The sequence below is a fragment of the Carassius auratus genome, unplaced genomic scaffold (assembly GCF_003368295.1).
Source record: "Carassius auratus strain Wakin unplaced genomic scaffold, ASM336829v1 scaf_tig00038538, whole genome shotgun sequence".
NCBI lineage: Eukaryota > Metazoa > Chordata > Actinopteri > Cypriniformes > Cyprinidae > Carassius > Carassius auratus.
Window position 1 is genome coordinate 1 of NW_020526442.1, and position 27049 is coordinate 27049.

Genomic DNA, 27049 nt, shown 5'->3' on the forward strand with positions numbered 1-27049 from the left:
GATTTATAAGCGTTTTGAAAAATTTGGGACATGGGTTATGTCTTTCTCTAATACTGAAATTTCCAAACTGCCGACATGTTTTGCGCATTAGTGCCCTCTATTTGATTGCATTATGTCATTGTTCGGTCAGTTTCAGTTGCCGAACATTCTGTGCATCCATAATATGTTTATAAAATATTTAAAATGAACAAATCAAGTTTGTCGATGATTCAGTGACTCATTCATGAAGAGGGTCACTTGCTTTATTTCCAAACTGAATCAGCACTCTGAATGAATTGAGTGAGTTAATGATTCAATGGCTCATTCATAAAGAGAGTCACTTGCTTTGTTTCCGAAATGAATCAGTGGTTTAAACGAATTGAGTGAGTCAATGATTCAGTGACTCGTTCATAACATCAGTTACTTGCAATGTTTATGAAAGAATCAACAATTTGGACAAATCAAGTGTGTCAATGAATCTGTTTCTCATTCATAAAGACCAGCCACTTGCTTTGTTTTCGAAATTAATCAGTGGTTTGAACAAACTAAGTGAGTCAATGATTCAGTGACTCATTCGTAAATACAGCGACTTGTTTCGTTTCTGAATGAATTAACCAATGATTCAGTAACTCATTCCTAAATTCAGTCACTTGCTTTGTATCCGAAATGAAGCAGTGGTTTGAATGAATTGAGTGAATCAATGATTCACTGACTTGTTCATAAAGAGAGTCGCTTGCTTAAATTCGAAACTGAAGAAGCCGTTTGAATGAAATGAGTGAGTCAGTGATTCAGTGACTCATTCAAAAATACTGTGACTTGTTTCGTTTCTGAATGAATGAACCAATGATTCAGTGTCTCGTTTATAAATTCAGTTACTTGCTTTGTATCCAAAATGAAGCAGTGGTTTGAACGAATTGAGTGAGTCAATGATTCAGTGACTCATTCATAAAGAGAGTCAGTTGCTTTTTTCCGAAATGAATCAGTGTTTTGAACGAATTGAGTGAGTCAATGATTCAGTGACTCGTTCATGTAGACAGTTACTTGCTTCATTTCCAAACTGAATCTGCCTTTTGAATTAATTGAGTGAGTTAATGATTCAGTGACTCATTTATAAAGAGAGTCACTTGCTTCATTCCCAAACGGAATAAGCAGTTTGAACCAATTGAATGAACCAATGATTCAGTGACTCATTTATAAATTCAGTTACTTGCTTGGTATCCGAAATGAAGCAGTGGTTTGAACGAATTGAGTGAGTCAGTGATTCAGTGACTAATTCATAAAGCCAGTCACTTGCTTCGTTTATGAATGATTCAGCACAAATATTTTGTGTGTCTGCAGGTGAGTTATTATTTCCCTCTAAAGACGTTATGGCGGTCGTTCTTCGCGGCGCTGGTAGCGGCTTTCACGCTGCGCTCCATCAACCCGTTCGGTAACAATCGTCTGGTTCTGTTCTACGTGGAGTATCACACGCCATGGTACATGGCCGAGCTGGTGCCGTTCATCCTGCTGGGTGTGTTCGGGGGCCTCTGGGGGACGCTCTTCATCCGCTGCAACATCGCTTGGTGCCGGCGGCGCAAGACCACACGGTTGGGCAAGTACCCGGTGCTGGAGGTGATCGTGGTGACGGGGATCACGGCCGTCCTGGCCTTCCCCAATCCCTACACGCGGCGTAGCACCAGCGAGCTGATCTCAGAGCTGTTCAACGACTGCGGCGCGCTCGAGTCCTCGCAGCTCTGCGATTACATCAACAACCCTAACATGAGTCGGCCCGTGGACGACATCCCCCGACAGACCTGCCGGCCCCGGGGTCTACAGCGCCCTCTGGCAGCTCACACTGGCCCTCGTCTTCAAGATCGTCATCACCATCTTCACATTCGGCATGAAGGTCAGAACCACCGTGCTCTCTTGTGTGAAAGTTAATTATATTATTTTAGAATTACTTACAGTATATGTGAGGCTGGATCACAAAACCAGTCATAAGGGTCAATTTGTTGAAAGTGAGATTCATGCATCATCTGAAAGCTGAATAAATAGCTTTTCATTGATGTCTGGTTTGTTAGGAGAACAGTATCTGTCAGAGATGCAACTATTTGAAAATCTGGAATCTGAGGGAGCAAAAAAATCTAAATCCCGAGAAAATCATCTTTAAATTTGTGCAAATTAAGTTCTTAGCTATGCATATTACTAATCAAACATTAGGTTTTTATTTATTTACGGTAGGAAATGTACAAAATATCTTGACGGAACATGATCTTTACTTAATATCCTAATGATTTTTGGCATAAAAGAAAAATCGATAATTTTGACCCATACAATGTTTGTTTCTCCCCAGTGACACATACAGCATCATAGTATTTATTAATATTTTGAATTTACTTAAATTTTTTATATGACAGTTTTATAAATTTTATATGCTTTTGTTATTCTAACTTATTTTATTGCGCATCGCGTCACTCGCTCTAGATTATTCGCGGAAGATTTATAAAAACATTGCGCGAATAATCATGATGAAGAATACTATCTATGATTGCTGCTTTATACCTGTTCTGGAAGTCCCAAATATACTGGAAAGCCTGTCTGGTTTCACAGCACCAGCACTCCTGGAAATTTTTCAACTTGCGCGCATTTCGCATCATTTCAATTAGACTCTATTCGTGTCTCTACATTGGCTTTGTATGTATTCAACTCGATCGAATAATTAGCGTTTGGTGTGAACTCAGCATAAGGACTGGTCGGGTCATTCCTCCAAGAGGGAACAGTAAATTTAAAGGTCTGTGTGAAGGGATTTGCTAATGAAGTGAGCGAGTGCAGGCACAACTGCAGTAGAAGTGGCTTGAAGAAGATGAGAAGGAATAGGATCAAGCTGACAAGTAGTAGGATGATTAGAAAGGATGAGTTCTGCGTGTCTCTAAGAGGGAAGAGATGGATTTAATTTGATTAATGAAGAATGTGGCAAAGTCATCAGCTGTTAGAGTTTTTGAAGGAGGACACAGCAGCGAGGAAAATGTTTTAAAGAGCATGCGCGAGTTGAATTGTTAATTTTGTTGTTGGAGTATCTCCTTTTAGCATTTAAATAAATTAAATGCATACTGTTTCCAAACTCACTTGCGATAATTGTGATCTCAGTTCTGACCGAAACCATCCTGATCCTGATTCTGACTGTGATTCTCCTCAGATCCCGTCGGGTCTGTTCATCCCTAGTATGGCGGTGGGTGCCATCGCCGGTCGTATCGTGGGCATCGCGGTGGAGCAGATGGCTTATCATCATCACGACTGGATCATCTTTAAGAACTGGTGTCGTCCTGGAGCAGACTGTGTGACTCCGGGTCTGTACGCTATGGTCGGAGCCGCTGCGTGTTTGGGTGAGACGCTCCAGATCCAGATCCTCTTCAGATCGGGATGTGATTTGATGATGTAGATTATAAACTTTTAGACTCGCAGAAGGGAAATCCCTGATCAGATGTGTTTTTAGGGGGTATCTATACAGAATATGAGGTTGAATATTGTTTTATTCACCATGCAAGTCTATTTTTAATTTGACGCTGCTTTTTTTAAAATTTAATACTCATGGCTGAGATGCTCCCTTTACTTGTCAAAGCCAATTTTCATTCTCATTTGATATTTTTATGATGTTTTCTGCGATTAAAGGTGAAATAAACAAAAATATGTCTATTTTACAAAACTACTTAAACTTAAAAATAAATTAATGCTAAACGGAGTGAGCATTTTGATTGGACTAACATTTCTTGGTTCTACGCTTTACACATGATATAAAAATACAGATAAATACATTTAAACCAATTATCTTAATGATTGCAATCGGGATGTGAAGGGACTTTTAATATTTCTGAAGACAATGATCTAACGCACCTTTAAAATAAAATACTTAAATGGAAATATATATATATATATTTTTTTTTTTACATATTAAAATGACTAAAAATGAAAAACAATGTGTGTATATATATATATATATATATATATTTTTTTTACATTTAAAATGTAAACAATTTTAAATACATTTTTAGAAATAATTAATTAAATAAATTGATTCATAGATTAAAAAAATGATGATAAAACTATTGAAAATAATTTTCTGTTATTGAAAAAAAGCGGAAATAAAATAAAAGCATTAGATGAAACACTTGAAATAAACATAAATTAAAGCTAAAAGGGAAATATAAAAATGAAAAAAAAAATATTGTCTTAAATATTTAAAAAAACATTTTTTAAACCTGAAATAAAAATAAATAGAATTATTAAAAAACTAATACGACAAGCACTTAGCAAAATTACGAAAATTAAAATGAATAATATAAAATGAACTGATTATTAATATATAAATGAATAGCATGTAAATGACACAGTGGTGTAGATAATGAAGTGAAGTGTCTGTGTTGATGCAGGCGGTGTGACGCGGATGACGGTGTCTCTGGTGGTCATCATGTTCGAGTTGACCGGGGGTCTGGAGTACATCGTTCCTCTGATGGCGGCCGCTGTCACCAGTAAATGGGTGGCCGATGCCTTCGGGAAGGAGGGCATTTACGAAGCTCACATCCAGCTCAACGGCTACCCGTACCTGGACCAGGACGAGTTCACGCACCGCACGCTGGCCACCGATGTGATGCGTCCACGCCGCAACGAGCCTCCGCTGGCCGTCCTCACGCAGGACAGCACCACGGTGGAGGACGTGGAGACGCTCATCAAAGACACCGACTACAACGGCTTCCCTGTGGTGGTCTCGCGCGAGTCTGAGAGACTCATCGGCTTCGTGCAGAGACGAGACCTCATCCTGAACATCAGTAAGACACATGCACACAGTGCTGCGGTCGAATACTCATTGAATTTAAAATATGCAAATGCAAAAATAATGCATTTGAATTTTAGGTGTGCGTCAAGTTTTTTTCCCCAATCCCATTGCATCTCATGCATCTTGCATCTTATCCGTTTTCGGTCCTTTGTATTAAACTATGCAATACATACATAATGCTATTTTGTTTCTAATTGTTTAAGCAACTTAATTAATTATATATGGTCCACAAACATTGATTTGAATATCATGCACTTATTTCAAAGAAAGTCGTGTTATCTTATTCTTTGAAGAAACGTGCATTAATAATATTTAGCTCGATGCGCCCTCTTGTGGCAAAAAGCTTTTTTCCACGTAACTGAAATTATATGTTTATATTCGAATATTGATAATATTTAAATTCGAATTTACCGAGCGGACCATTCTCTGTTGATCCAATTTGGATGAAATTTGATCCAGCTCATCTCGGTGGCAAATTTCGAGTATTCGTTGAATTTAAAATATGCAAATGCAAAAACAATGCATTTTAATTTTAAGTGTGCCGTCAGATCAGTGGAAAATGAAATGCAATGACGATGTAAGTACGTAAAGTTTTTTAATAGCTTATCCACTAGATGAGGCGTCGTTATGTTTTTTATTTAAAATATTGTGAAAAAAAGAGAAGAGCAATGCAAAGAAGATCGTAAGCAGAATGCATATTTATTGCATTTTCCTAAGGGACATCTACAAGCATCATGTTCTAGTTCAACATCAGTTCAAAAACATGTTTCGAGACTTTGTTTCCCATCCCAATGCATCTCATGTTTTTAAACGGATAAAGTACTTTTTATTGGTTTTCGGTCCTTTGTATCAAACTATGCAATACATACATGATGCTATTTTGTTTCTAATTGTTTAAGCAACTTAATTAATTATATATGGTCCACAAACATTGATTTGAATATCATGCACTTGTTTCAAAGAAAGTCGTGTTATCTTATGCTTCGAAGAAACATGCTTTAGTAATATTTAGCTCGATGCGCCCTCTTGTGGCCTCAGGAGAGAAGCAAAAAGCTTTTTTTCCACGTAACTGAAATTATATGTTTATATTCGAATATTGATAGTATTTAAATTCGAATTTACAGAGCGGACCATTCTCTGTTGATCCAATTTGGATGAAACGTTGAATTTAAAATATGCAAATGCAAAAACAATGCATTTTAATTTTAAGTGTGCGTCAGATCAGTGGAAAATGAAATGCAATGACGATGTAAGTGCATAAAGTTTTTTAATAGCTTATCCACTAGATGAGGCGCCATTATGTTTTTTATTTAAAATATTGTGAAAAAAGAGGAACTGAAGTTGCTCAGTTCCATATAATACTGTATAGGAATAATCGTGCATTTAGTAAGAGTGGATTATATACATTTTCTATATAAAACTTAGATTTTGCTTGTTACTTTTGTTAATAAAAGTACATTTTGAATGCATCCCAACTGAAGCTCAGTGCTTTCCTGTCAAATCTGTATAAACATGAAATAAACAAGAAACAAGCATGTATTATTATTATTAGCTGTTCTTATTAATGCAAAATAAACTGTACCTCCACCATCTGTAGAAACTGTCTGGGGGGTATTCCATAAAGCAAGTTATGTGACATACATTTTAAAAATATTAGTTTAATAAATGATATGCAATTCTGTGCAAACGTTTTTATTATTATTATTGTTTTTTAAAGAAGTCTCTTCTGCTCACCATGGCCTGCATTTGATGTAATAAAATAATAATAATAAAAATTGATTTAAAAGTGATTAAAAATTGTGAAATATTATTAGAATTTAAAATAACTGTTTTCTATGTGAATATATCGTAAAATGTAATTTATTTCTGTGATCAAAGCTGAATTTTTTATTACAATAAAAATCTAAAATAAAATATAATTATATTTAAATATGGAAAATATGAATAAATACTATAATAGTATATATATATATAGTAAAGTTTAATTCAAGTGACAAAAAAAATCATCCAAGAAGAATAAAACAGCAGTTTATGTGTTATTTAAATAATTATATGCACTACTTTGCAAAACGTTTTCAATAATTACATTTTTTTAATGTTTTTGAAAGAAGTCTCTACTGCTCTCCAAGACTGCGTTTATTATTTTATTACATGAAATATAATGAATCATGTTATTTATTACTTTTATGATTATATATATTATTATAATTATATTGTTTTCTAATTAATTATAATCCGTCAGTGTTGTTTTTACTGTATTATTATTACTGCAACCATTAGATGTGTCTATTATAATAATAATCTAATTTAATGAGGCGACTCAAACGATTCCTGTTTGCTTGTATATGACTGCATGCAGTCCAGTGATGTGTGTGTGTGTGTGTGTGTGTGTGTGTTTGTTAGAGAACGCGCGTCAGAAGCAGGACGGGGTCGTCAGTAACTCTGTGGTGTATTTCACTGAAGACGCTCCACAGATTCCTGCGTCTAACCCTCAGCCGCTCAAACTCAGACGCATCCTGAACCTCAGTCCCTTCACCGTCACTGACCACACGCCGATGGAGACGGTGGTGGACATCTTCCGAAAGCTGGGCCTGCGCCAGTGTCTGGTCACACGCAGCGGGTAACGCTTTCACACTCAATCCGTTCCTTAAGTGGTGGGAGGTTTACTAAATATCTTCATGGAACATGATCTTTACTTAATATCCTAATGCAGAAATTATGTATACAATGTATCGTTGTATATTGCTACAAATTTACCTGTGCTACTGATGTTAACAAATGAGACCTTGCTGTCTTTTTTAAGTGTTATTATTGTAAGAAAACAATACTTTTATTGATCAAGTGTGCATTAAATTAATCAAAAGTGACAGTAAAGAATTTTCTGAAGATCATGTGACAGTGAAGACGTGTCGAAATTCAGCGCTGCATCGCAGAAATAAATTACACTTTAACAGAGATTCACAAAATAAAATGCTGTTTTAAGTTGCAATAATATTTAACAATTTATTATGCTTTTTTTTAAATAAATGCAAAAACATAAAAATAAAACAAATTTCATTTTAATGCATTAAACTGTGATGAATCCCCTTTCTAAAGCATGCATTGTGTCTAATCGGTGAAATCATCGTCTGTTTCTCTCACATCAGACGTTTGCTGGGAATCATCACTAAGAAGGATGTTCTGCGACACATGGCACATATGATGAACCAGGATCCCGAATCCATCATGTTCAACTGAAGCTCATCTGAAGATTCACCAGTGTTTTTTACTGCTGTTTATGTTTTTATTTGACGTGCATTACTTCAAGCCGTGATGATCAACTGTTAAACATGTGACAGGTTTTACTCTTATTATATACATTTATTAAATGCAAAAGGTCAGAAATAATTCAGAATACTTATCTGCTGTATGATAGTGTCTGTTTCGTCCAACGCTAATCATTTCTGTTTTGTTGTTATTTATGAATTTAATGTGAATGTTAGTTCTGAGCTACACGTTTTTTGCCGTTGCATTGAAACATGAATATTGTCCTTGTAAAATAAACAGTGCATATACAGATATTAATGTTCAGCCGCTTCTCCAGCACATGAAACTATGAGGGTATGTCATAATAATAAAAACTATCATTATTATTAAATGTTTTCATTGCATTCATTTTAAAACGTATTAATTTATAAACTATTTTCTAAGTAAAGTGAAAACAACAATATTGAAAAATTTGATATTGTTATTAAATGATGTATTATTGCATTATTTTATTACATTTAATTAACTACAAAAAAAATATGTCTCAAAAGATAATTCCTGAAAGATCTCGAAATATTATTATTAAATAAGGACATGTTATCGCATTATTTTATTAGATTTAATTATTTTATTCATTAAATATTTTCAGAAAGTATAATACAAAATGATGCATGGATGGAAAGATAAATCTTAGACTTTCTCTATAAAAAGAAAACAGAGAACTGTAATACTATAAATAAATGTGCATGTATTTGTTTTCAATGCAGAAGACTGACAAATTACCAAAACATCTGATTATTATTATTTTAACAATAAGAGAATTATCTGCTAGTAACTTTTACAGGTCACAGTTTAATAGAAACAAACTCAGAAGCATCAGTTCTACTTTTTCCATTCACAATATATATATATATATATATATACAGTACAGACCAAAAGTTTGGAAACATTACTTTTTTTAATGTTTTTGAAAGAAGTTTCTTCTGCTCATCAAGCCTGCATTTATTTGATCAAAAATACAGAAAAAAACTGTAATATTGTGAAATATTATTACAACTTAAAATAATAGTTTTCTATTTGAATATACTTAAAAAAAATAATTTATTCCTGTGATGCGCAGCTGAATTTTCCGCATCATTCCTCCAGCTTCAGTGTCACATGTAACATCAGTCGATCACATGATCATTTAGAAATCATTCTAATATTCTGATTTATTATGAGTGTTGGAAACAGTTCTGCTGTTTAATATATTTGATCAATAAAAGGTTCAAAAGAACTGCATTTATTAAAAAAAAAAAATTCTAATATATATATTCTAATAATATATTTTCTTTACTATCACTTTTTATCAATTTAACACATCCTTACTGAAGAAAAGTATTGATTTTATTTATTTATTTAGCGTATATTGTTATTACAAAATATTTATATTTTAAAAACATAGCTTCTTTTTTTTTTTTACTTTTTACTTTTTATTCATCAAAGTATCCTAAATAAGTATCACATGTTCTGAACAAATATTAAGCAGCAGAACTGTTTCCAACTTTGATAATGAATCATCATATTAGAATGATTTCTAAAGGATCATGTGATAATGATCCGAAAAATTCAGCTTTGCATCACAGAAATAAATGATAATTTAAAGTATAATACATTTAAAAACAATTATTTTAAGTTGTAATAATATTTCACAATATTCCTGTTTTTTCTGTGTTTTTGATCAAATAAATGCAGACTTGATGAGCAGAAGAAACTTCTTTCAAAAACATTAAAATAGTAATGTTTCCAAACTTTTGGTCTGTACTTATATACTTATATATATAAAAAAGTATAAACTGCTGGTAATTTCATCAAAAATAATAAAGAAAAGTCTCAGTATGCAATGATAAATGGAGAGGTTGTGGTCACATGACGTCACCAGATGAGTTTGTGTCTTCATCAGGTTTGTAGAAATGTAGCACTGCATCAGTGTCTCATCAATGGATGCTCTGCTGTGAATGGGTGCCGTCAGAACGAGAGTCTGATAAAAACATCACAATAATCCACAGCACTCCAGTCCATCAGTTGTTTTGGCTTGTAAACATCCCGTAAGGCCAAAATCCATAATAACACTTCCTCCGGTGGAAAAGTGTTCTGTTCTGAATCAGGAGAGAAATCTGCGCAGATCAAGCAGCTGGATTTTAAAGTAAGAGACAACAGCAGATGCACTTTTTCACTGGAGGAAGTGTTATTATGGATTAATATGTATTTGAGTTAAAAATTCCAGATGTTAACTGATGGACTGCTGTGGATTATTGTGATGTTTTTATCACACTCTCATTCTGACGGCACCCATTCACTCCAATGATGAGACACGGATGCAATGCTACATTTCTCCAAACCTGATGCAGACACAAACTCATCCTGATCTCAGATGGTCTGAGGGTGAGAACATTATCTGCGTGTTTTTTCAGTTTTGGGTGGCTCGTCTGCGATTCGAAGCGCTGCTCTAAAGAGGAATGGAGACGATGGTGGGCAGAGGACCGATGGGAGGAGGGTTGTATTTCTCCACACGCATTAACCTGCGCAGAATATCGTCCCGGTCTCTCGGCCAGCTGTAGACTTGTGTGTTTTGCAGCCAGGTGGGAACGTAACACTGAGAACGAGAAGAAGCTTCGGTGAGAAACACTGCAGATCGCACAGAAGCTGAAATGATATTGATATTGATATTTTCCTTCACGAACCATGATTCTACATTCCAGTACATTGTTCTAGATTCTCCAGTTTAACAGGCTCACAATCATGCTTTGATTGGCTGAAATGCTTGATGGAAAACTGCAGTTACAAACCTTTTTAGCCCCCGGGAACAGAATAGGAATGAACCTGTAGTTCCTGCATCCGTTCTGAATGAATTCACTCTGCAGCTGATGGAGGCAATCAAACAAAAACTACACATGATGTGTTTCCAAACTATAAACATCACCAAACCCTCGCAATTATATCATTATGTTCGTTTTGACTTAGGCAGCCCATGCAATCCCAGAATGCATTGCAATGACCTCAGTGAAATATTTCAGCCAAGAAATGATGTTAATTAAAAAGTATGAGCAACTTAACTAAAATAGTCAATATTATAATATTTAATATTATTTTTAATACACTACTACTCCGACTGCTTATAATAATAATCGCAATTATTTTAATGCATTCATCATTTGTGCATGCAATTAATTTTTGTTCTTGTTAAAATATCTAATAGCATGCTTACAGTAAACTCCATAGGAATTGGCGAAAGTATTAATAATTATAATACTGCTGTTATTTTGTTAAATTCTGTATTTGTGTGTGCAGTGCTTTTTATACTTATTAAAATATATTGCACGCTCACATTAAAATCTATTGGAATTAGAAAAAGTACTACTAATAATAAATTGTTTTCATGTTTTTATTGCATTTGATATTTTTGCGTGCAATGCATTTTTATATCCCATTGCTTGGCGCACACCAATGCTAAATTCTATTGAAATTAGCAAAAGTATTACTATTAATAATAATAATAATGATGTATTGTTGTTGGTGTTGTTTTAACGCATTCAAACTATTGGGATCAGCAAAAGTATTATAACTATTATTAATATTATTAATTCATAAAAACACACAACAACAACAATAAAAATTATAATAATACAAATAATTGTTATTTTTTTCAATGCATTCAATATCTGCATGTGCATTGCATTTTTGTGCCTATTAAAATGTGACATTGCATGCTCACACTAAACTACTGGATAGAAAAAAGTATTATTATTATTACAAATTATTATGATACATTTATTATTAGTAGTAGTTGCAGTAGTATTGTGTATTATTAATTATTATTATTATTATTTAATCCGTTCAGTATTTCCTAAACTCTATTGGAATCCCCAAAAGTATTATCAATAATAATAAATGAAAGCAGGGCTTGTATTTTATTAAGTTAGGGTTATTTTTATTTTTAGACCTGTTTGTGGATGTACACAGTGTTCGAGGTTCTCTCGTCGCTGATATTCAGGCCTGATATGGTCTCGTAATACCTCAGGCTGATGATGATGATGATCAGGTAATCTTTCTGCAGGAGAGAGAGAGATATGCTGTAACTGTAGCTGTTTAGATGAGGAGGATGATGACATCACTTCCTGTCTCTGCATGTTTACCTCATTGAGATATCGCTCCATGCAGTCGATCTTACTGATGCTGTTCAGCTGCTGCTCGAAAACATCAATCTGTGCACAAAGACGCAAGAATGAATCCAAACCCACGACACGACAGCTAGATTAAACCGGAAACTGTGTAATGATCTGTACATGCGTGTCAAAGCCGTTGTTCCTCAGCAAAGACACGAATTTAATGATCTCCTTCAAGTGCTCTTCACTGTCGGCCTCGTAGGTGACGAAAACTTTCCCTGTGTGGAGAAAAACACGCAACACGCGTGGAAGATTAGGTTAAGCCATCTCAAAACGAAGTTGAAACCTTGCACTGTATTTTTACTCTTTTGCATGAAATGACCTTATAATGAATGCTATACACCAGGATTTGAAGTAATGGGTTTAATGATTATTATTAGTATTATTTTTTAATCTATCATGGCTGCTGCGCTTCAAATTAAATGTAAAAATGTTTAAGAATTAAAAGTGTCAATTCACAGCATTGCATCAGACTGACTTTTACACAGCGTTGGGCTTTATAACCAATCACACGTGTTTCTGTTGAGCTTATGAATGTTATGGGCCAATCAGAGATGTGAATATTAGTCAGCGGATTTTCTCATCGTAAATAGCGACATGCAGAAATTAAAGGGTTACTCCACCCTGAAAAATTTACATTTTGTCATTAATCACCTGCCTCCATGTTGTTCCAAACTCATAAAAGATTAGTTCGTCTTCCGAACACAATTTAAGATATTCTGGATGAAAACCGGGAGGCTTGAAACTGTTCCATATGGCAGTCTATTGGACAGTTTCAAGCCTCCCCATTTAAATCCAGAATATCTTAAATTGTGTTCTGAAGACGAACTAATCTTTTATGAGTTTGGGACGACAAGTGATTAATGACAAAATGTTCATTTTAGGGTGAAGTATCCCTTTAAGAGATTAACGTTGCATCTTCAGTTGATTATAACGGAGGTTTAGCATAACTTGCATTATGATTCCTATCTCTAATGCTGATTCTCTGAACAATTTTCAAGTAAAACCTAAACAAAATAATCTCTTTCGTCACCATTTGACTTCATCTTTTAAAAAAAAACAAAAGTATAAAAGTTGCACGAGGAATGTAAAAATCTATAACGGGGCAAATATTTCATCTTAAAGGAAAAGTTCGTTTTTGACCATGCTATCCACATTATTGGCTGCGCTTCGGTCGTGTTGACGTGTGGACAGGAAGTAGTACTCACTCTGTTCCTGTGGCAGGTTTGTGATACCCTGACTGGCCTGTCTGGAGTTCACAGACGTATTTCCACTGAAGACACACACGTACAGAAAGTATGTTCAATGCATGAGCAGATCACAGACTGTTAAAGTTCGCAAGCCTTCATTATTCAGCATGAATGGCTTTATCTTTTCCAGTTTCATTCTGATTTAAAAAGCAAAATGCCTACAGTTTCTGGACTACAACTGAGTTTCATCTGATATGATGCTACGGGACTCACTTTTCAGAGAAGCGTGTGTCCATTTGTCTGTACTGCATCAGGCCTGCGAATGAAAACATAAATGCAGATTCATGCTAGCAGTGATTCTGAGAGGTTGTGGAAATAAGTATGTTTTTCTGACCAGATCCAAGGCTGCTTGTGTATATAAATGCTTGTTTTGAATTCAAAATGACTGTGTTCGGATGCCTTGCATCAGATTGTCACATGACCAAAAGCAAGTTCCGAATGCAATGACAGTTTCTCATGCACAAATGCAAATAAGATTTATTTAGTGTTGTTTTTGCGCAGCTAACGCTTTTGGTTTAAAAAGTTACAAAATAAATGTTTTGGAACGACACAGAGGTGAATACATAATAAGTTGAATTAATTTATTATTTATTTATAATTTATTTAAAGCTGCAGTCGGTAACTTTTGACGCTCTAGCGGTTAATAAACAGAACTGCTTGCGTCTTGCGGAAGAACATCGTAGCCGGAACTACTTCTCTCTGTTTATGTCTATGAAGAATCACAAAAGTACTGGGTTACTCCGCCGCGGTACCCCCGAAGCAATCTAAAATAGTCCGAATATAAACACTTATTATAGGTGCACCCTAGTGATTCAGGACAAGCTAAAAACACGGTTTGGAAAATGGATTCATGGTGTACTCGCTTATTATGTTCATTTTTCTACATTTTGAACACAAACAAAATTACGGACCCCAGCTCTGATTGGTTGTTTCTTATTTTATGCAAATGGCAATAGGACACTGGGAGGAGCCAGAGGAGCTTGATTTATTCACAGATTATCTGTCTCATATTCTACTGTCAGGACATAATGACAGGTTTAATAAATATGTAAAAAATATATTTTTACAAAAGTTCCCTACTGCAGCTTTAAATTAGAATTAAACATTTTAGAGCCTGATGTTATAGAAACATGCTTTAATTGTTTACATTTTCGAATTCTCATCAGAAGAAGAGCCTATATTTTCCATTAGGCCCGATGTGGAGGGTTTTAACAATAAAGAAACTCAAGAACCCTATGTAGCCTATACAAAAAGGTTTATTCGATGCTGCCTTTAAACTTTTATACTATAATTTTCCTGACGTACATTAATGTTCAAAAGTTTGGGATCAGAAATATATGCATTTATTTACAATTAAAAATGGGTCGCAATCAGTTATTTCTCTTCTGCTGTACTGTGTCAGTAGATATCAGTTCACATCCCTAAACATTAATATTTCCATTAATTGTAATAATCCAGTGTTTTTATTTCACTATTTCACCGATCTCCTCACTACGTTTCTGGACCAGGGAACATTTCAGTTGTGTTTCCGAGTCAGAGAGCTCCCGGATTTCATCAAACATATCTTAATTCGTGTTTTGAATATTGTGTTTGGATCAATATGAGAGAGAATTTAAATTTTTGGGTCAACTATCCCATTAACACTTATATCACACACACACACACAAAAATGGATGTCTAGAAGAACTTTCAAAACTAACGTTTTCGTAAATAACGTAAACGTTAGAAAAACATTCTTGGAACATATGTTTGTTAACTGGGAATTTCCATTTAAAAAATCATCCCATTCCCAAACTTCTGCATGTAATGCACCTGAGGAGCTGCAGTGATGGACGGGGATGAGGTGATGCGGCGGTGGACCGAACTGACCGCTGCAGGGCGGCCGAAGGTAAGCGTTGGGGTACGAGGGCGAGGGATGGTGGTACATGTTCGCAGACGGAGGAAAGGAACGCAGAGATCTGGGATAATCCAGACTCTCCAGACTCGGACTACAGCTGTCTGGAAGAGAGCGAGGCCTGCTGGGGAAATACGAGGCTTCGTCTGAGAGCGTGTGGTAGAGGCAGGAGGGCAGGCTGTGAGGAGAGTCCGCCCTGATGGGACCGTCCCAGCTGGGGAAGGGCGTCTGATGGGCGAAGCTCACTGGGTGATGCTGGTGAACGATCTGCGCAGGTTGTGGGACGGCTGTGGAACGGTTGTGAGTGACGTCTGACTCGAACTCTTCACTCCTGGTTTCGTCATTCTCCTCGGGATAGTTTAGAGACATGTACTGATCGCTAACGTGGGCCATGTGGGTCAGGTGTCTGAGAAACGAGAAGAAAATGTGATTATATTTAAATGCATTTTTTTTTTGTCCCAGTTTAACTGATGTCCCACTTTTGCTGACTTCAAAGCTTTTGCGTTCCCCATTGTGTGAAACTTTGCGACTGCTTGCATAAAATAATTGCGTTGGGAATATGTATGATTGTGGTTTCTGTGCTTTATGTTTCTCTCACGGAAAATTTACGTTCACCTGAGAAACTCTGCGTCTGCTTGCAAAACTTTTGTAATTGAAATAATATCCGGTGCGAGGAAAAACTATGCGTCGGTGCTTTTGCAAGTGCATAGTTTCTCAAAGGATTGAAAATGCTAATCTTTTTTTTTTTATTTTATTGCAGTGCTTCGTAGTTTGACATTTAAAGGAATAAAAAAGTCTAATTTTACAACTCACCTAGTGTTAAACAGTTAAGTTTTACAGTTTTTGAATCCATTCAGCTGATCTCTGGGTCTGGCGGTAGCACTTAGCTTAGCTTAGCTTAGCTTAGCATAGATAATTGAATCTGATTGGACCATTAGCATCTCGCTCGAAAATGACCAAATAGTTTCTATATTTTTAAAACTTGACTCTTCTGTATTAACATTGTGTATTAAGACCAACTGTAAATGAAAATTTGTGATTTGTGATATTACGCAAAACCTGAGAATAGCCCCAGTTATTCTGCACAAACTAGCTGGGACTATTTTCAGGCGCTACGTAATATCACAAATCACAACTTTTCATTTACCGTCGGTCTTAGTACAAGATGTAACTACAGAAAAGTCAAGTTTGAAAAATATAGAAACTCTTTGGTCATTTTCGAGCGAGATGCTAACGGTCCAATCAGATTCAATGATCTATGCTAAGCTAAGCTAAGCTAAGCTAAAAGTGCTATCGCCAGACTGAATTGATTCGAAAACGACAAAACTCAACTCTTTATCTCTAGGGGAGTTGGAAAAAAAGAAAAGAAAAGAAGTGTTCCTTTAAAGACCAATAACATTTCCGTCATCATTTATTCAACTGTTTCCAACAAAACGTGCTCCACTTTCACTTGGAGCGAAAAACACATCAGTATTAAAGCATGTTCATATGACTCCTGTATTATATTCAAAGACATCTGATCGTTTTGGATGAGGAATAGACTGAAAGGTTTTGCCCTTTTGCAACATGACACTCACGCACACTACTTTTGTTGTAAATATAAACCAAAATGAAACATGCAAACATCTCCTTTCTTCTGAACTCCTCAAGTCAATAGAGTGTATGTGATATGCTTGTTAAATAGCATGTCAACAGCTATCACAGCATACAGTGCTGCTCACACAGTGCAATTATTTTAATGCTCCATCTGAGAGCGTGTTTGCACATGCTGTGTTTGACTTTGCACTGCATCTTCACCGGCTGATAGAAACCAAGAAGACTTCTGAAGCTGTCAGTGACCAGACGATGCAAGAAAGAGGTCAGCGCTGTTTTCTACTGGGGAAAATAGGCCTTAGTGTAACATCCACCCATGCAGCGTCCTTAAATAGGACACTTCATTATGACTCTTTATCTCAGTGTGCCAAAATACTGCAGCTTGTGCAAAACTGCAGACCACAACTGAGAGATAATGCCATGCAAGCAGTTACACAAAACACTTTAACTTTATGCAATATACAGATATGGTTCTGTCTGAGAAATGTAATGAGGTGACACTTCTTCGGTTTGCAGGCAAATTTAAATCAGCGAGTCAAGTGGAAAGAAAGAAGCAGTTAAAACATTTGGCAGGAAGAGTAAATCTGATAAAGATATGCCTAATCACGATAACCCGATTCTAACGTTTCCTGACACACCAAGAATGTATAGGGCGATATTTATGGGTGTGGATTTTTTAACTAGTAATTTGGGATCAGGTGCCATTGACATGACTGGTGAAAAAAGTCATTAATTAACATATTATTAATATACATGTATGTACTGTATGTGAAGAGTTCAGATGCAAAAGCTCTTCTAAAATCAGCCTAATTTTTTTTTATCTATATGTAATCTCAGTAATTTCGGTTTAAAGACAATTAAGAGGTTATTTTCATTGCCATTAAAGTGAAATAAGACAACATAAACATCAAAGCAGCCTGACAAAAATGCTAATTTTAGAAGAAAATTTCAGATGGACCTTAGAGGCTTTTGCATCTGATCTCTACACACACACACACACACACACACACACATAGATAAATAAATACACGCACATATATAAATAAATATATCAAAATATATTTTTTTAATAAGTAAAATTCTTTATAAAAATTATAAGCTATTAAAATAACCATAATAATACAATACTTTATATATTTACGTATTTTAACTAATTTAAGAATGCATTTTAAATCCTATTTACGGCGGACGGGAAACCCCTCACCTGAGCGCGCGCCGCAGGAGTAAAGTCACTTCAGGAAATCACACGGCTGTGTTTCATTTGTCATCTCGAGTCCTGTTTTCTCACTTTCTACAGCGATTTCGAATTTTTCGTTTTAGATGTAATATCAGGCGTATTTTAATAGGCTACTAGTTTAATACGTGATCGTTGGGTGTCAAACGACATGTTGTCGAAACGTGTTTCATCTCGTGTGTCGGAGGCGATTAGATGGGAGGAGTGACACACAGGAGTGAAACAAAGGAGTGAAACAGCACGAGAACACATGGTGAACAGGACTAGATCAGTGCTGTGCCAAACATGATGATGCATACAAACCTTAAAGACGTAAAACAAAGCTTAACTCTTAATTAAACCACCTAATATGCCGAGGTAACAATTTTTGTGCTGACTTTACCATATTATGGAAGGCCAAATTGCTCAAAATTAAATCATTAAAGTGTTGAAATATAAAAATAAATCGTTAAATACAAAGGCTAATATCATGTTTAAATTTAAACAAATATTATTTATTTATTTAAATACATGAATAAATAATGAATAAATGGATAAATATAACATAGATTTGTTTAATAAATGAATGCATAAATATAAAAATGTATATAAATGAATACATATTTACTTATTCAATTATGAATTTATTTATTTATGTATCTAAATATTTGTTTACATATTTAACGATTTAGGAGTATTTGTATATTTGATCATTTATTTAAAATTAAATTTTGAGTAATTTTACCTTCCATATCCATCCCCATTAAATTGTGTTCTATTAATATTCTAAACGTGCAGTTTTAAAACGATTTAAAAACATGTTTTCTGACTAGCGTTAAAAGAATATTGCCTTGCATCATTTTGCAAATATTATGGAAATGTTAAAGAAGTGGCTTGGTAACATTTATATTCATGCATTTAGCAGACAATTTCATCCAAAATGACTTCAACTTTTTTTTTATCTAACATATGTTGCCTGGGAATTAAACATAAAAAAAAAAAAAAAAAACAAGACAAAGGGTCATCTAAAAAAGGTTTTGTACCAACGTTTTGAGAATAAGATAATTTGCATAATTTGCATTTTCGTAACGTTACTGTAAGAATGTTTATTCATTACCTTGAGAGAACCTTGCCAGAACTGTTTTTTAACGTATGCTATTTATTTTTGTCTTTTATTTTTAAGTGAAAATTTAACAATTTACTATATGAGCAGGATGTGTCTATGAGGGGTTAAAACTTGAGTTGAACAGACAGTAGATGGCGCGCGATCTGCTCAATAATGACTTAGTTACACTGAACAGACGGCAGAGGGCGCGCGACCGCGCATGATCTGGCGCACGCGCAGTGCCATCGTCATGTTTGAAGCCGCACAAGGGGCGGAGATCTCTGCTGTTTCCTTCCCAAAAAATAACTGAGGATCAACCCACGGGAAACGGTTCCCAAGTAGCGGCTTTCGAGCGACATGCCAGGTACGTCCGTTATCTAACGAGCTTTCCCCAGATTATCACGCGTTGCGTTCTGACTCCGCTTGCTGGGGCTGGGCTTTTGCATGCCCTGCTAATGAAATAGTTTGTGCTTAACAGGATACATTGTTACAGTCATGCATGCAAAGGATAAATTACACTGTGAGAGTAGCTGCATCATTTTCACAGTCCATATCGATTATCATTTGTTCCGTTGCATGGATTCGATTCATTGTCTTATTATTATAATTTTTTTTGCAAACCGATATGAAACGCTAGTTAGATGCAGTCAATCAATCCAGATTGTGATTTTAGATGGTAGTTTACAGGAGTACAACTGTGGAATAATGCACAAGCAACTAGATGAGAAAATATATTTGGAGAGAGTTAAATATGCTATACTGTTTAAAATACAGAAAGTATGGTTTTAGTAACATGGCAGAATGATGCTTATACCATGGTACTGAATTGCTAAAATGATATGTCATGCATGCATGAAAAAATAAATAGTAAAAAAGAGCCAAATTCTTATTAAAACAAAATTTTAACGTTTCACTCGCATATTCCACACTTTTTAAATACACAAACAAGTAAATAATATAAAAAATACAAAATAAGCCTGTATTCTGTGGACTTATTTTCTATAACAAATATTAATATTAAGCGGTTGTGCTTCGCTTTTTTTAAATCTCTTTAACAATGTTTAGATATCGAAACGATATTGACTATTTTGGGTGTAGCTAAATAAATCCACACGAAGCTTTCATATTTTAAAAACACGGGTTTTGGGGTATGCGGTCGCGCGCGTGTTTGTAAACAGAGGCTGTCGGGCCTCGTGCGGGTTCGCGCGCTGTTGCTAATAACAACCAACATTCTTCGCCGTTACCAAGCAACGATATCGCGACGCTACATTGTAGCGAGTTTTTTTTTTTTTTTTTTTTTTTTTTACCGCGTAATATTCGTCGGGTTTCCCCTGAAAGGCCCGTGAGTGTCAAGCAGCCTGCCGTGTTTACAGTGAGCTCCGTTAGCCACACAGCTGCTACACAACTGCTCGTGGCATTAAACACGGCTAAAGTTAGATTCGCAATCACTGCAGCTGCTTCATTAAGATTTAACGACCGCTAAAGTCCTCAAGAAGAGGCTGCACGAGCGTTCTCACGTGACACGGGACGATGATGACGTCATCTTTTGTTGGTGCTACAACAAAAGTACCAAGATGATACATTGTTTATTATGGTATTCTTTAAAGGACCTTAAATATTGTGGTATTTTAATATTATATTTTGAAAGTGCCATGATTGTTAGCATTATCTGAGCTATGATACTGCCACAGTGCTTGAAATTCAAAGTGATAATGTGTGTTTACATGTAAATGAAACATTGAGACCATTATAGGGATGGATGATCAATAACTTAGATGTTCTAGCAACCTTGCAATATATATTTAAAATGTTATTATTGAGACTTTAGATCTAGAGTCTAATGTAAAATCTAAAAATATATAAATTTTGCATGTGTGCATGCTTTTAATTTTTTTGATTCATAAAGCGTTTATGGCTTTTATAGTCTAATAACATGATGGGAGACCACTCAGATTTACATAACAGCTTCAACTGATTAGAAATTATTTACAATGCTGTAGTTTTATACTAAGGTTGAATTGATCATTCAGTTTTTGGAAGTGTCTTTTAATAATACCTGATCTGTAATATTTGAATTTGCATTGCAGGACATAAAGTGATGTATTGGCCGTTTGACAGGATTCGTCCACAGAACGATTTACTCCAGAAGTGTTTGATCTGGCGATTATAATATTGTTCAGTCGACACATGTTGCACCGGTGCCGTCCACAATCCCACATTCATACTTCCAGCGGCCTTTTGCATCGCTTCAGGACCCTGTCTTTAGATTAACGAGATCTAAACTCGGTCGTCTGGTCGGTATTTGTGTGTTTATGTGTTGTCCTGAGCCGTGCTTCTTCTCGGCAAAGTCATGGAGTCCAACATGGAGTACATCGTGGCGCAGGTCACGCAGAAAGAGGTCGGACGGCGGTTTCAAGTCGGGCCCGAAATCATAGACTACATCCTGGACAGACAGAAGTCACATGACCTGGAGCACGATCAGAGCCTGCTGGACCGGATGGTGGACAGTCTGGCGAGCTCATGGGTCAACGCAAGCAATTTCAAGGTGAGAGAGTTTGTAAGAAACATGAATCGCTTTAGTGCACTCACCGTCCGGGTTTGTGTCTTCATCAGGTTTGGAGAAATGCAGCATTGCATCAGTGTCTCATAAACGGATGCTCTGCAGTGAATGGGTGCCGTCAGAACGAGAGTCCAAACAGCTAATAAAATGTTAACTGATGGACCAGAGTGGCTGTGGATTATTGTGATGTTTTTATCAGACTCTCTTTCTGACGGCACCCATTCACTGCAGAGCATCCGTTTATGAGACACTGATGCAATGCAACATTTCTCCAAACCTGATGAAGACACAAACTCATCCACATCTTGAATGGGTGAGGACATTTTCAGCAAATGTTCATTTTTGAGTGAACTATCACTTTAAATAGAAGCTGAGGAGAGATTGTGAAGTTTAGTGACCGTTATTTCTATTTTCTGAGTAAAAATATTCATTCTTGATTTAGTTTGGCTGATGCATATTCTAGGTTTTTTAGGCCTTAAGCGTGCAAGGAGTTGCATATCATCGTTCGCAGATCTTTGAGATATCACACTTTGTTTGACTAGAAATGATTGCTGCTTTAGATGATAAAAGCATGTGTTATCGTTTCAGGAAGAGTCAGTTCATTGTGTGTATTTCAGTGACCTCACAGACTTCATTGCCACTGATTTCTTGTCGCTTCTCATGCTCAATCTTTAGTTTGTTTTATTCTGCTGGTTGTCATTCTCAGTGTTTTTGCCATACAATAATGTTTGGTTTGAGGAGTCGCTTGATATTAGTCTCATTTTCTGCTCATAATTTTACTCTGATTTACCTTTGGCTTTATTTCAGTTCTTGATCAGTTTGACTACGATGTTTTTATCATTCTGTGAGGTAAATATATTTTCTGCAATGTTAATAAGGAATTATTAATATGTCATTTGATATAATACTTTAACATATTATTAACAATGCATTATTATTACTATTTTGAGTTTTATAATTTCAGTTTTTAATTTTAATTTTAAGTTTAAATATGCGCCTTTTATCATTTTTTTATTAGTTTTTTTATATTTCTATTTCAATTTATTTGTATTTTATTTCAGTTTTAGTAATTTTTTTTCCTCAAATTAAATTTATTTCGGCTCTAAATTTCAGTAACTTCAAATTTTTCATCTAATATTTGTTTTATTTATTGCAGCTTTATTTCAATTAATAAAAATGCATTTTTATTTTTAAATATTTATTTTTTTCATTTATTTAATTTCAGTCTTTGTAATTTCAGCTCTTTAAATTATTTCCTAAATGTATAAGTTTCAGTTGTTTCTTGTAAGATTTGTACGTTTTTCATCTTAATATTCATCTTTTATTCTGTTGCAGCTTTATTTCAACTCATTGATTTTCTGAGACGTTTTAAAGGTGATTCATGAGCGTTTTTCCTACTGTACACATGGATCTGTCATCAGGGAGTTTTTGCAGGGACTTTCTGAGGCTTAAACCATATTTAAAACTGTAAATGAATCTTAATTCAGCATCTGAGTTTAGCAGCTGTTTTTCTGGTATTTTCTCTGAACATCTGCTGCTAGATTTCACTCATGACACGTCCACAACCAGATGCACATACAATCTGTGTCCTCAAAACTCAATTAGTTATACTTTTAATAGGAATAAGAGTGTGGTTTACTGTCTGGTCAATTACTGTACTTGGCTCCAGTGCTTTTATTAGTGGTTCTGAACCATTATGTGATCGGTGTTTATATTCTCAGTTTTCGTACTTCCTGTCTGTTGTTTGGCGTATAATGTTTCTCACATTAAATCAGATGGCATCAAATATATATGCATTTATTTAATTAATTTTTTTCAGTGATAAAAGTTGTGATTGTGATTTTAAAATGTGATTCATAAGTGTGCTTGTATATGAGAATAGTAATAACAATCATTATTGATATTATTGTTTAATAATAATAATAATAATAATTATTATTATTATTAATAAATAAAATAGAAAATAATTTGTGAATGCAAAATATGAAATATAATTATTTCGGTATTTCGCTGTAAAAAAAATAAAATAAATAATAATAATTTTAGAAAAATATTGTAAAACTGTATTATATAATAAAGTAAATTAAATGGTTGAAGTAAAACTATGCCATTGCATCTGTACAATTACAGAACATGCAGCTGGAAACTTTTTTGAAAATCTAAATGTGATTAAAAATAATAATTATAATAATAATAATAGTCCCAGGTTTGTTTTGCTTGTTTTTGGTTGAGAATGTTGTGCTTATATGAATATGGCAATAATAATAATGTCATTTTTATTATTAGAAAATAATATAATAACAATTATATGACTTGCTTTATATGTCATGCAACTATAAATGATTACACTAATATTTATGGCTGTTTTAGTTATGTATTTTATTTTCAAACGTTAAAGCATCACACTTGTGTTTTTGCGGATGCGTCTGTGTTAGTCAGTGTGTGGGCTGAACACAGAGTTAAAATAACTCACTGAAGAGTGAAGAGCAGGTGTTGGGAACCGGATGCGTATCAAATGGTTTTATCCGTTGTCTAACTGGAGGAGATGCAGTCCTCTGCATGTAATAGAAGGAGGAGCTTCGTTAGTTTGTTTGAGGAGCCAGCCAATGGCGTGAGTTTGGGGGGCGGGGCTAGAGGTTTGCCTCTGTTTCTTTGTATCTGTTTGTTCTTCTGTTTGACCAGTGGCAGGAGTTCTTGGAAACTAAATCATAATTATACATTTTAATGAACCAGCTCGTGCATCTCAACACTTTTAAACCCATAGTTCATCCAAAAAAAATGAACATTGAAATGAACATTTTGTCAGTATTTATTCACTGTCCTGTGTTCCAAACCTGTATGATTTATTTTTAATCTGTGGAACATAAAGGTAGATATGTGAAAAACTTCTCGTTGCTTTTTTTTGTGGTCCATGCAGTGAAAGTCAGTTTGTTTGGACTCGGTTTCTCAGTAAATGCAGTTCCACATGAAGTCAGTCTCTGAGTTTAATGTGCATTTAGGGAACATGTCGGCAACCATCTCCTCAACTTGTAATTAAAGCGCTTATCAACAAAAGAGAAGCTTTAAGAGCTCCCTGCAGTCTTCCTTTAAAATTAAACTCTGATGTTTTAACATTTGGAAAATTAAGTAAGAAAGCCATAAATAATGGCACTGGAGTTTTTCAGTTCGAAATTTAATTTTTTTTCTTTTTATTATTATTATTATTATTATTTTTCCCAATTTATTTACTTTTGTTACAGTAAATACCACAATATCATTTTTTTTTTTCATATTGTAAATAACAACAACAGTAGTAATACTTTAATTATTTATGTTTTATTTTATAGTTAAATATAGAAATACAGTAGTAATATTTATTATATTAAATATTTCTTTTTTTTTTTTTTTTTGAATAATAATACAATAATAATACTTATTATCGTAACTGTTGTTATTATATATTTTAAATGCTTTATTTTTTTACAGTGATATTTTAATATAACTACTACCAGTTTGTAATTGTTATTATTTATTTATTTTTTTTTTCTTTACATTTTGAAAAATGTATGTATTTAATATATTTTATGTATATTATTATTTTTTATAAAGTTAATTATAGTAATAATAATAAAAACCCCACCACCAAAAATTTGGCCAAGTTGCACTGCCCTACAAGCTTTTTAATGTTTTTTTTTTGTTTTTTTTTTTTTATTCACAATTTGTATCAGAAAAATTGCTTCTTTTTTTTTTGGCACCCAATTGTTGCCAGCCCTAATTTCTTTTCACGTTCTACATAAGAGAGAAATCAGAAGATTCAGCTGATTGAGTAAATCTGACATACAGAAAGTTGTTTGACTCTGTGAAACTACAACACTGTTCCAGAACAGTCCAACCCAAATATTCAGACGTGTGCCGCGCATTTGATGAAGGACAAAGACTGTTTCCTGTGAGAGTCGGTGTCTGTTTCTATAAACCAATAAAACCCATTATAAACCAGGCATTTGTTGAATCCTTTGGGGACATAATTACTGATTATAATGACTTATACTTAGTTTTATGCATTGCGTTGTGTGTTGCGCTGCGTGAAATGCACGCTTTAATAAATGCATCTTAACGGATTATTATAACAAAAGAGTTTTTGTTTTCAATATGTTTATTTGGTTAAGTACTTAATTTAAAGTCTCCTATAGATATATTGATCATGTCTGTGAGGCATGTTATTCAACGAGTTTTCGGTTCATTTTTGTAAAGCGCTCCTGTTCAAGACGAGACGGCGAAAAGAGCATCATGTTTGTTTTCTTTATTTATAAAAGCACAACGTTTTGTTGATATTGTAGGGTGAACAAAAATAAAAGTAGAGCCTTTACAGTCACAAATGATGATTTACTCCTACCTTATGAGCAAAATTAAAGGCGTTTCCGCGGAAAACATCCAAGTGATCATACTGGCGCCTCTTGGACATTACCCATAATCCCTTTGCTGTTTGGATTGCATACACAGTCTGACTTACAGAAAAGAGATTTCCAATGCAGATTTGACTTTTTTAATGTTAGCGAATGTCATTTGTAATTTAAGTTATTGCTATGTTATATATTGTTATTATTATTTTGATTAATACATATATATGTATATATTTTTTTTTAGGTGGCGCTTCTGGGAATGGACATAGTATTCTGCTTTAGTGACCAGACTACAGGAACGCTTCAAAACACAAATAGGAACAGGTGAAATGTTTCTATAATAAAATAATAAAATATTAATTTTTTTTAAAATATATTATCATAATTATATAATATAATATTTAGATAAATATTTATTTTATAATATAATATTAAATTATATTTATTTAAAAATGTCCTTTAAATGTAGCACATTTTGAATGTAGCATTTATTTTTGAAACACATTTTTTGTGCCTGTATGATAATAATTTTAATTCTTTCTGTTTCTCTCTCAGTTCTGCCCAGTTTAATCGATCGTTTAGGTGATTCTAAGGACCAGGTTCGGGATCAAGCGCAGGCTCTTCTGTTTGAAAAATCATGGACCAAAGCGGCCAATCCGCAGGTGAAACACGTACAGCATCCTGCTTTAGAGTAATATGAAATACATTGTGGCTTAAAACTTATAAAAGTGTAATTGTTTGCAGTATGTTTGGACCGAATGCTGGCCGGATTCAGACATAAAAAACATCCGGAGCAGAGAAGCTGTTTGCTTTTG

At 34.6% G+C, this 27049-nt stretch overlaps 1 protein-coding gene and 2 pseudogenes across 1 annotated transcript; 2 read left to right on the forward strand and 1 right to left on the reverse strand.

Moving 5' to 3' along the window:
- The first annotated feature begins 1274 nt into the window (after window positions 1-1274).
- LOC113083505 (H(+)/Cl(-) exchange transporter 4-like) lies at window positions 1275-8158 on the forward strand (annotated as a pseudogene).
- Window positions 8159-10452: 2294 nt separating this feature from the next.
- Window positions 10453-18496, reverse strand: LOC113083506 (uncharacterized). Its single transcript, XM_026254559.1, has 9 exons — window positions 18182-18496; window positions 15303-15790; window positions 13704-13746; window positions 13449-13513; window positions 12361-12458; window positions 12211-12279; window positions 12018-12125; window positions 10864-10938; window positions 10453-10670 (listed from the first exon to the last, which is right to left on the reverse strand). The coding sequence occupies exons 2-9, from the start codon at window positions 15775-15777 to the stop codon at window positions 10524-10526; spliced, it is 1080 nt and encodes a 359-aa protein (XP_026110344.1). The 5' UTR covers window positions 15778-15790; window positions 18182-18496; the 3' UTR covers window positions 10453-10523.
- A 987-nt stretch (window positions 18497-19483) lies between these two features.
- Window positions 19484-26896, forward strand: LOC113083507 (CLIP-associating protein 1-B-like; annotated as a pseudogene).
- The last annotated feature ends 153 nt before the right edge of the window (window positions 26897-27049 follow it).

Coding starts and splice junctions, on each gene's coding strand:
- LOC113083506 (XM_026254559.1), bottom strand. CDS start 15,777: ATGGCCCACGTTAGCGATCAGTACATGTCTCTAAACTATCCCGAGGAG. Junction 13,514..13,703: donor GACACACGCTTCTCTGAAAA/GTGAGTCCCGTA, acceptor GTGTGTCTTCAG/TGGAAATACGTCTGTGAACT. Junction 12,459..13,448: donor AAACCTGCCACAGGAACAGA/GTGAGTACTACT, acceptor TTCTCCACACAG/GGAAAGTTTTCGTCACCTAC.